At 43.0% G+C, this 11,413-nt stretch overlaps 1 protein-coding gene and 1 pseudogene across 1 annotated transcript; both read right to left on the bottom strand.

The window, feature by feature from the left end:
* Positions 1 to 777: 777 nt before the first annotated feature.
* Positions 778 to 6,705, bottom strand: LOC113461310 (annotated as a pseudogene).
* A 3,268-nt stretch (positions 6,706 to 9,973) lies between these two features.
* Positions 9,974 to 11,031, bottom strand: LOC103697292 (dehydration-responsive element-binding protein 1F-like). The gene has a single exon (XM_008779126.4). It carries the CDS (start codon positions 10,930 to 10,932, stop codon positions 10,234 to 10,236), a length of 699 nt encoding a protein of 232 aa, XP_008777348.3. The 5' UTR covers positions 10,933 to 11,031; the 3' UTR covers positions 9,974 to 10,233.
* Between the last annotated feature and the right edge of the window lie 382 nt (positions 11,032 to 11,413).

Raw genomic sequence — 11,413 nt, 5'->3', positions numbered from 1 at the left:
GGCAAACAAGTTACTTGTTTATTAAACAGATTAAACGAGTCGAATCGGATTACATGCTTATTAAGCATGACAGGTTGAGGTTGTAATTTCTAATCTATTTAATAAATAGATTGGGTTCAAATTTATGATTTTCTGATCCGACCTGCATTTGATCCGATCCATCTATGTCTAATCCAACCCCCGACGGCTTTCAACTTTCTTTCCAGCAAATGGCACACTGGATTTTGGTGGTGGCAAAGACACTAGAGAGGAGTCTTCCCGGTACATCACAACCGCCACTACGGCAGCACACCGGATGTCGTCCGGTGACGTTGTGCTTGCTCGAGGCAGGGCGTTTGTGGGGTCGGGAAGTTGAGTTTGGCCGATTCGCCATGGAGGCCGATCGCAGTGACATCGTGCGCCCAGGCAGCCATCTCCGGAGTAGCGAAGGTGCTGAGCCATAAGCGGCTCTTACCGTGGGGCTCCCGCACCTCGCACACCCACTTGCCGCCGTTGCTGCGCTTCCGAACCCCACGGTACACCGGGTGCCTCGTCTCCCTGAACTTCATCCTGCCAGCCCGGCGCTTGAGCACCGTGGCAGACGGTGAAGGTGCATGCGAAGAGGTAGCGTAGGAGGGAGAAGGTATTGGCACGCCTGAAGGTCTGGGGGAGATCATTGGGGGAGTAGGAGATGAAGGAGTCGTCTTCCGAGTCCATAGGAGGATTGCTACTGTGATGCTGCTACATGGAACCTCTGTATGCCAGAGCTATGTAATGAAAGCAGAAAGGGAAACAAACTCAGTCACCCCAAAGGGACAGGTCCATAAGGCACTCGGTGCCATCCCAGTCGAACCCTTTTTGCATTGCTGGAGGTGTCAAAACCAGTCCCTCCGCCATGCTGCACACTAATCCGGGCATGTTGAACAGCGCTTCCTCATCAACAAAAACCTCTGACGGGCCCTCGGCTGCTTTCTCCACTTTCTTCACAGCCAATGGCACATTAGTTTTTTGGTGGTGGCAAAGACATGGGGAAGGAATCCAGCCGGTACATCTCAGCCACCACCACGGCAGCACACTGGATCGATGTTGTTCGCTGAGGTTGTGCTTGCTCGAGGCAGGACGTTTGTGGAGACGGGGAAGTTGAGTTTTGCCGATTCGCCATGGAGGGCTATCGCAGCGACATCGTGGGCTGTGAAACACAGCGACTGGCCGGTCCACCGGCCCAGCCATTTGGCTTTGGGCTGCACGTGCAATGCACGTGAGGGAAATCGGGAGGAAGTCTCCGGCCGGAGTCTTCTTCCCCCCTAATCATAATGAAGATCAGAAGTTTTTCTCTATCTAGAGAACGGCCGGATAAAGCCGGGATCAAAGATCCCCTCCTTCTCCTTTGAGTTCACCAGAGATTGAGCCACCAATCCTAAGCTCCTCCTCCAATCTTTTTCCTCAATTTCTTGCTGGAAGGAGCCAGCAGACCGATGTAGGTCTTCTTCTTCTCCATTTCTCTCTCTCTCTCTCTCTCTATTTTAGCCATGAACTACCTTGATTTGGGCATGCGAATCACCGGAACACCGTCTGAAACACGGTGTCCTATTTCTGCACCTTGTTTTATCGAGTTTACTATTGTCAGCCGCCAGGTTGGCCAAACCTGCCCTACTCTTCTTGCCGTCATTGGGGATGGCCACCCGGACAGAGAGATTGAATTTATTATTAATCTAATACCCGGTTCATGTCTAATTTCTAAAGCCCCAACCGAGTTGAAAGAATTAAAAGATCAGTTACAAGATTTAGTGGACAAGGGTTTTATATGACTTAGTGTATCATCTTGAGAAGCTCCGGTACTATTTGTGAAAAAGAAAGATGGAAGCATGAGACTCTGCATTGATTATAAACAATTAAATAAGATCGCTATAAAGAACAAGTACCCTTTGCCCTGAATAGATGATTTATTTGACTAGCTACAAGGTGCAAAAGTTTTCTCTAAGATTGATCTCTGCTCAGGATACCATCAGTTGAAGATCAAAATATAGGATGTACCTAAGACCGCATTCAAAACTCGTTATGGGCATTATGAATTCTTAGTGATGCCCTTTGGATGGACAAATGCCCCAGCGGCTTTCATGGACTTAATAAATAAAATATTTAAATCTTTTCTAGATTGATTTGTGTGGTATTCATTGATAATATCATAGTCTATTCAAAAGGGAAAGAAAAACATGTGGAACATTTGCGAAGCGTACTTCAAATCTTAAGGAATGAGAAACTCTATGCTAAATTGAAGAAGTGTGTGTTTTGATTGGATAAGATAGTATTCTTAGGGCATATCATATCTAGATATGGAATTTTTGTGGATCTAATAAAAGTGGAAGTTGTGCTACAATGGAATAGGCCAACCAATATTTTTGAGGTTCGTAGCTTCCTGGAAAAGGCAGGTTATTATGGCAATTTGTGGAAGGATTTTTCTATATACCTATACATTTGACCCATTTAACTCCAAAAGAAGATAAGTTTGAATGGAGTGAAGATTGTGAACGAAGTTTTTAGAAATTAAAAAGACAATTAGTTACAGAATCTATTCTTACTATACCCACAGGTGATAAAGGATTCATAATTTACAGTGATGCTTCAAGGAAGGGACTTGGTTGTATTTTGATGTAGCATAAAGTGGTGGCCTATGCCTCTAGCCAACTGAAATCTTATAAGCAAAATTATCCTACTCATAATCTGGAGTTAGCTGTTGTGATTTCGCTTTTAAGATTTGAAGACACTATATTTATAGTATAGTGTGAGATATTTATAAATCACAAGAGTTTAAAATACATATTCACCTAGAAGGAACTAGCTATAAGACAAAGAAGATCGCTATAATTATTAAAGGATTATGATTAGAAATTAATTATCATCCTACGAAAGCTAATGTTGTTGTAGATGCTTTAAGTAGAAAATCAATAGAAAATGTGGCTACCTTAATTACTAATCAACAACACATTTTGGAAGATGTGAGGAGAGTTGAATTAGAGATCCGAGTACATGGTTTAGGGATTCAATTGGTTCATATGCAAGTTCGGCCATCACTTATAGAAAAGATTAAAGGTGACTGGGGTAATGACTAGCAATTATTGAAGATTCGAGAATCAATGGAATCAGGAGATCAATTTGAATTCAGAATACATTAGGATTGAGATTTTAGAATAGAATTTTACCTATGGATCTGGAAATTAGAGAATTCTAAAGAAAGCTCATCAGTCTAGATATACAATACATCTAGGAGGAACTAAGATGTATAGGGATTTAAAGGAATTGTATTGCTCAATTTGTGGCACAATGTTTAGTATGTCAGTAGGTCAAAGCTGAACACTAGAGACCAGCAGAATCGCTTTAGCCTCCTGATATCCCAGTATGAAAATAGAAACAAATTACCATAGATTTTGTATAACTGGACTGCCAAAGACTCCTAGCGCTAATGATGCAGTTTGGGTGATCGTAGATAGATTAACAAAATCAGCACACTTTTCACCTATTAGAGTTAGGTTCAGTTTAGAAAAGTAAGCCAAATTGTACATTAAAGAGATTGTGAGACTACATTGTATCGCAGTAACTATTGTGCCAGATAGAGATACTAGGTTTGTATCACAATTTTGAAAAAGCCTTGTATAAGGCTTTGAGGACTAAGTTGAGTTTTAGTATTATCTTCCGTCCTCAAACCGATGATCAATCAAAGAGGACTATTCAGATTTTGGAGGATACGTTGAGAACTTGCGTCATAGATATAAAGGGTTCTTGGGATGAGCATCCACCTTTGATAGAATTTGCATATAACAACAGTTACAAAAGTAGCATACAGATGATACCTTATGAAGCATTGTATGGAAGAAAATGTCGTTCACCAATTTGTTGGGATGATATTGGTGAGCGAAGATTGCTTAGGCCCTAGACTTATACAAGTTGAGAAAATTCAGCTAATCAAAGAACGACTACGAACTGCACAAAGTAGACAAAAAAGTTATGTAGATGATAGGAGACGAGAATTAGAATTTCAAACTGGAGTTCATGTATTTCTTAAAATATCTCATACAAAAGGAATTTCAAGATTTGGTATTCAAGGCAATGATTAATGAATCCCAGATTTGTTGGTCCATTCAAAATTTTAGAAAGATTGGTAAGGTGGCTTATAGACTTGCCTTAAATTTCCTTTTGGCCTATGTACACAATGTTTTCCATGTCTCCATACTAAAAAAATACATACTAGATACCAGTTATGTTACGGAGCTTGAGCCTTTATGCATTAGAGAAGATCGATCATATAAGAAACATCCAGTATGGATAGTGGACTAGAAAGATCAAGTTTTGAGATGCCGTGATATTCCTTATGTCATGGTGCAATGGAGTCATCATTTAGAAAGAGAAGCTACATGGGAATTGGAAGATGAGATGAACTAGAAATACCTCAACTCTTCGAAACTACAGGTACAAAAGTTTTGTGGATGAAATTTTTTTAAGGGGAGAAGTGAAACCCAGGGGTTGGGCTCGATCCACTTGACCGGCCTAGCCATTTGGCCTTGGGCTGCAGTGCGACGCACGTAAGGACAATTGGGAGGAATACTTCGCCTGGGGGCTTCTTCCTCCCTGATCACGATGAAAATTAGAAGTTCATTGCGATCCAAAGACCGGCCGAATAAGGCTAGAATCAGCTATTTAAAGATCCCCTTCCTTCTCCTTCAAGTTCACTAGAGATTGAGCTACCGATCCCAAGCTCCTCCTCTGATCTTCTTTCTTAATTCATCGCTGAAAGGAGCCGCTAGACTGAGGTTGGTCTTCTTCTTCTCCTTTTCTCTCTCTCCTAGTAATTTAGCCGTGAACCATCTTGATTTGAGCATGCGAGTCATCATAAAACTATCCAAAATAGGGTGCTCTGTTTCATCCCCTTGTTCTTCCAAGTTTGCTGCCATCAGCCGTCGAGATTGGCCGAGCCTGCCTTGCTGCCTCCTGCCATCATCGGAACTAGCCACCATAGCTGCCCCTTGGATCCAATCATGGAAGAAAAAGAGAGATGCACTTGCCCTATTTTGGAGAAGAAAAGTCTCTCTTTTTTCTCTCTCCTCTTTCTTCTCTCTCTTTCTCTTTTCTCTCTCTTGTTGGACTCTCTCTTTTCTCTATGATAGTTGGATCTTCATAGTGATTTTGAGTTGACCCTGGTGAATAGCAACCTAGGGTCGTCGAGCGGCATGTCAACCCCCCATCCTGACTCCTACCAAATACTATTAGATTTGATCGCCACGATCCTTGTTGAACCATCTGTGTCCTAGTCCGAACATGATTTAATAAATTTCATTTTGATCGAACCAATCGGGGTGTCGGGTACTTCCACTTGGTTAGCCCTGTGAGGATGTTAGAATTTAAGTTTTTTTATAATTATAATATTTTTTAAAAAAATATAAGTTTTGGATATTAAGCTCTGAAAAGGATTTTTAGGATTAATTGGATCTTGTAGTTGGATTGCATTCACAAGGTGTAATGTTTTCCTTTTTCTAAATCGATCAACAATTATAAAATTATTATATTTATGACTTTTGAGTGGTATATTATTCATGATACATAAAATTATTCATGATGCATATTGTATATTATTACGGAATATACTATTTTGAAATATTATGACAATATATAATCTTATTATAGATATGGTTAATTAATTTTGACACCGCATAATTTTAAAAACTAAAATATGAAATCTAGAACTATTTGAATTTTAATCTGGCTATGTTGAGGACCCCATCAACAGGGGCTAATACGTTGGCACATGAATTGTCCTAAAGGTTGTGTCCAAGATGATTAGTGATATACCGCTTGTAGGCCAGCGGAATTGAAGAACTTTGTTGCAAGATGATACACAACTCACTGCAAGAAAATTAGTCGGTGTTATGACCTAACTACAAGATGATGTGGTCATAGCTCAAGATCAATAACTTGAATATTTAAAATAATTAGAATCCATGAACAAAATTTTAATATTTTAAGAAGGATTTGATTTGTATATTAGTATTGCATATATGCTTATTATCTGCAAATTATTATCTATTTGATTGCCTGATTTATTTAGCTAAAGTGATTGGGCTGTCTAGTTCATTATACGATTTTTTATTTTTTTTATAGATTTAGAAAACTAGCCTACCAGAATTTTCAATATGAGACAAGTTATCTTAGATTTAAATTTATTTAGATTGATGTTTTATCCTAGACTAATGTTAGAATTTTGAGATATTATAAGTTGAGTTAGTTAATGAAATAAAGTTTGTGTATTATTAGTTAAATTGTTCAACTACATATTTATAATATAATATCATGTTGAGATACTTTACATACTTATGGGAAAAGTTTTCTATGAGTATATCGCCGTTGACGCGATCCTGGCACGCGATCTCAAGTTGGGGGCGTAACATAGCCCTAGTAGCCATCTCCGGGGTAGTGAAAGTGCCGAGCCATAAGCGGCTCTTACTGCAGGGCTCCCCCACCTCACACACCCACTTGCCGCCGTTGCTGCGCTTCCGCACCCCACGGTACATGCCGCGTCTCCCTGAACTTCATCCTGCCAGCCCGACGCTTGAGCATTGTGGCAGACGGTGAAGGTGCATGGGAAGAGGTAGGGAGGAAGGAGAATGTATTGGCACGCCTGAAGGTCTGGGCGAGGTCATTGGAGGAGTAGCAGATGGAGAAGTCTTGCAAGTCCATAGGAGGATTGCTTCTTGTTTTAAGTAGAAATAACGAAAAGGGGAAGGAAAGAATGGGGGAGGGCGAGTTTTTTTTTTTTTTTTGGTCTTTGGAACAGGAGAGCTTGATGGGTCGAAAGCAGGGGCGGCCCAAGCCTTAGGCGACCTAGGCAGTCGCCCAAGGCCCCGGCTCGAAGGAAGGCCCCCGCCAGACCGGCAGACCACGACTCCTAGTCCTAGCCTCCCAGCTCCCACACCCACAATCCCACTCCTAGCTACAGCCAACAGTGTACGTAGAGCCTCTACAAGACGCCTGAGGCAGGACCGCAGGAGCCAACGACTACCTCGACAAGACGCCTGAGCTACTGAAAGTGTCTCGCCGTGACACCATCCCGTGACCGGTGACTCCCGTCCCAATCCCATCAGCCATCGCCCATCATCCTTTTCTTTAAAATCCTCATCATCCTCCTCCACTCCTCCTCAATCCTTTTCTGCAGCTGAGCTCCTCTTCTACTGCTCTACATGCTGCAAGTCTACAACATCGGCCCAAGCCTTTAAAGTTTAAAATCCTCTTCGCCGGCGAGGTCGTCTCCTCAGTCCTCCGCCTCCCCGCCCTGCCTCTCCGGCATCTCGCGAGGCCGCGACCTCCTCGCCTCCCTCCCGGCTGCCTGCAAGTCTGCAAGTCTTCTCCGTGCCAGTGAGCCGGCGAGGTCGTCTCCTCTGCCTCCCCGGCATCCCACGACCTCCTCGGCTCCTCACCTCCCTCTCGGCTCTCGTCCGGCTGTCCCCTAAGTCCCTGACTCACGTCTGTGAGACTGCGACGGTGCAACCGCATCTTCTTCACGTCAGGTCGTCAACCCGCTGCACTTGAGTTGTAACTTGTAAGTCTCTCTCTAACTTAAAGATGTTTGATGAAATGCCTAAACCAGTAAAGCATATGTTATTTCTTTCTGTTTTTTAGGCAAAGGATGGGAAAGTCCATTGGATTCATTGCATTTTTGATTTATATAAGAATATGAGATGAAGAATGATAGAAAAGGAAAGAAAAACAAAGTTAAAATCAAAGCTGGTTGATGTTTGAGCATGATGGTTTAATTTCTTGGTTTGCTTGGAGAACTTCAAAGCTGCATTTTGGTTGCACAACATTTTGAGGTTCAGGATGGTAGATGCCAACCCAAGCACAATCAAGATCATGAGGTTGGGCTCCACATAATTAACAGTTTACCTTGCATCATAATGTGGTAAATGGTAATGTAGGTATACCATATAGATCAGTTCACATGGGGGTCTGGAAACCAGTAGTCACGTGAATCACACGGTGTTGTCGCATGTGGCCTGTGGGATCATGGTTTATTCATGCAAGATTCTTTCTTGGGACTAGGCTATCCATTAACAACACAAGACTCAAATATAATGTGCAGGCTCTCAGTATCTCTTCTTTACTTTGACAACATCATCACCATATACATATCCAACCTACCTAAAGAAAAAAAAAATCCTAACCGTTTTTATGAACAACTTAGGTAGGATATGCACCTCAAAATTATTGAAAGTTTGATTAGCAATTTTGCATCTCAAAAAGCTAGACGGTTTATTTTTAAATAAATTTTTAAAGTATTTTACACTTATTAAAAATTTATTATTATTATTATTATTATTTTTAAAAAGGCCTCTCTTAATAAGCTCGCCTTAGGCCTCCAAATGTATTGGGCCGCTCCTGGTCGAAAGGGAGGCGATTGGTTGCAAGACTATAAAACCAAGGCAAAGCCCATCTAAGTCACCCCATTACATTACTACGTACAGCAGCCCAGCTGTTAAAAAAACTCTCATCTAGAAGCAGATAGACTTTTCCTACCCTTGTCTTTTATTTCACCCTCCGTTGGATCATCTTTCTATATCGTGAACGAGATAATGTTCTGGTATGTGAGAAATAATTTATGGACACCACGTGAACCTCTCTTCTTGAATTTAAATTTTTTTCTTCAAATTTCTCATGCGAGTCTATGCTAGTGGCCCATTTTGGGAGTCCTAAAATGCAAACACCACTTGGGTTTTGCAATGTTATAATATATTTCATTTTCTATAGTCATAGATAAATATTGTTATAGTGGTACATTGTATCAGGACACGTAAGCCGACCAGCTAGTCACACAAATCAAAGTTGTCTTAAATTTGTACCTTAACCTTGCTCAACCTTGCTGTTTTACCCATATTATTTTCTAGAATTTGCCCACAAAGACTTGCACCCTCCACATCATCTCCTTCATGAGGTGGAGTGCCAATTTGTTAAGATACTTTCAAAAAAATGTAGAGATAGATCTGGACACTCCTATAGAATCAGAATTTGTTCAGATAGGATAACCATTCCTCTAGCTACTGTACGTAGTACTATTGGGCGCTCTCTTTCGTATCAATTGGGTCTAACACTTCATCAACATCATCAAGAATCTGTGAGACCAAAACAACTGGGTCAACCTGCTTTGTTATTATCGGAAGGCTGAGTCAATTAACAAGAATAAAATATTCTTAATTTGATCAACTTAATCCACGTGGCACTTACTCTTGATCACCGGCTAAATTGTTGAGTTGTGGTATAAACATATAGCTGCACCACTCTAAACCTAAGCAGGATAGGTCTGTGGGTTTGATTGGATGTAGATTTGAAACCGGATTACTAGCAGCTTCAAATCCGGACTCACAAGCTTTCTTCCTTGCTAGGTTTCAAGCCTGAAGCCCTAACGCGTGCGGCCGCATGTGAGGTCATTCGGCAACGGAGTTCAGGCGGAAATGGTGGTGACCTATGCTAGAAATAGCATCGACTTATGTTGGCTTCGTTACTGGTAAGGATGATGGTGCTTGCTAGCAGCATCGAATGAGATGAAGGCATGACACTTCCCGTGGAGTTCCGGCAGCTTGTGTGCCTTGAGAGCGGAGCCCCGAAGAGCGGAGCAGAGAGCCCCAACTGCTCGCCGACTCTACTAGGAGATTCTGGCATCCTGCCGCCATTATTGGTGGCTCCGAAGCAGACAGTGAGGCAGATCAAGGAGTGCCGGTGCTTAGGTCTCAGACACGAATGGAGGCAAAAGAGAATTGGAGAAGCAATGGTTAGGGACTGACTAGGTAGAAGCCTTCTGCGGCGATGGGCTTCGATGATCATTGCCATAGATTGTAAAGATCAGCATGGTCATGAGGGAGCGAAAGGGCTCTGCAAGTGTATCAAGAGAAAAAAAGAAAACAAGGGATTAAAGGGGAAAGTAGGGGATTAGAAGACCAGCGGCTCTTATACAATGTTAAACAAGGGAAGAAGATGAAATCTCTATATATTGTATATGCTATGTTACAACAGTATGTATATCAATACATAGCCTAACAATATGGCTAATAAGGAAAGTGTATCAAAATTAATAAGAAAATACCAATCATATTTGGACTAGTACAGTAACATAATAATCCAATATGTTTAACACAGATTATGATGTGTTCTGTGATGCTGCTACATGGAACCTCTGTAAGCGAGAGCTATGTAATGAAAGCAGAAGGGGAAACAAACTCAGTCACCCCAAAGGGACAGGTCCACATGGCACTCGGCGCCATCCCAGTCGAACCCTTTCTGCATTGCTGGCGGTGTCAAAAGCAATCCCTCCGCCATGCTGTCCACCAATCCGGGCATGTTGAACAGCGCCTCCTCGTCAACAAAAACCTCTGACGCCGCGTCGGCTGCTTTCTCCTCTTTCTTCTCAGTCAATAATGTTACGTTGGTTTTTGGTGGTGGCAAAGACATGGGGGAGGAGTCCGGCCGGCACTTCTCAGCCGCCACTACGGCTGCACACCGGATGTCGTCCGGTGACGTTGTGCTTGCTCGAGGCAGGGCGTGTGTGGAGTCGGGGAAGTTGAGTTTGGCCGATTCGCCATGGAGGGCGATCGCAGCGACATCGTGGGCCCTGGCAGCCATCTCCGGGGTAGCGAAGCTGCCGAGCCATAAGCGGCTCTTACTGTGGGGCTCCCGCACCTCGCACACCCACTTGCCACCGTTGCTGCGCCTCCGCACCCCACGATACACCGGGTGCCGCGTCTCCTTGAACTTCTTCCTGCCAGCCCGGCGCTTGAGCATCGTGGAAGACGGTGAAGGCGCAGGAGTGGAGGTAGGGGAGTAGGGGGGAGGTATTGGCACGTCTGGATGCCTGGGGGAGAGGTCATTGGAGGAGGAGGAGACGGAGGAGTCGTCTTCCAAGTCCATATATATACACATATGAGGATTGCTCGTTGTTTTAAATGGAGGCTAAGTGAGAACAGTAGAAAGAACGAAAAAGAGAGAGGAAAGAATGGGGGAGCGAGTGTTTTTTTTTTTTTTTTTGTTGCCTTTGAAGAGGAGAGCTCGATAGGTCGAAAGCGAATGAACTGGTTGCAGGATTATAAAACAAAGGGATGGCCCGTCGAAATCGCCCGCGAGCCGCACGCGCAAGAACCGAAGGGATACGGTGCACGTGGACAATGGGGAGAAATGGTTCTCCGAAAGGAACATGTGCAAAAATAAGAGACGAGACCAGAATTGTGGGTCCGTTCTTCTCCGACTACGTGGTGAGATCCACGGGAAGAACTGCACGAATGACTCACGTGGCCGGTTTATTTGTTGGCCTTGCTCCTCTTTGTTTTGTAGTGAGAAAATCAGACAGACCGAGCCTCGACAAACGGCCGACAAGACGACACGTGTCAACGTATCGTCATAATCT

The sequence above is a fragment of the Phoenix dactylifera genome, unplaced genomic scaffold, assembly GCF_009389715.1.
Source record: "Phoenix dactylifera cultivar Barhee BC4 unplaced genomic scaffold, palm_55x_up_171113_PBpolish2nd_filt_p 000112F, whole genome shotgun sequence".
In the NCBI taxonomy this organism is placed as follows: Eukaryota; Viridiplantae; Streptophyta; class Magnoliopsida; order Arecales; family Arecaceae; genus Phoenix; species Phoenix dactylifera.
The sequence above is the reverse complement of the archived record's forward strand: the minus strand, read 5'-3'. Positions and strand labels throughout refer to the sequence as shown.

Coding starts and splice junctions, on each gene's coding strand:
- LOC103697292 (XM_008779126.4), bottom strand. CDS start 10,932: ATGTGTATATATATGGACTTGGAAGACGACTCCTCCGTCTCCTCCTCC.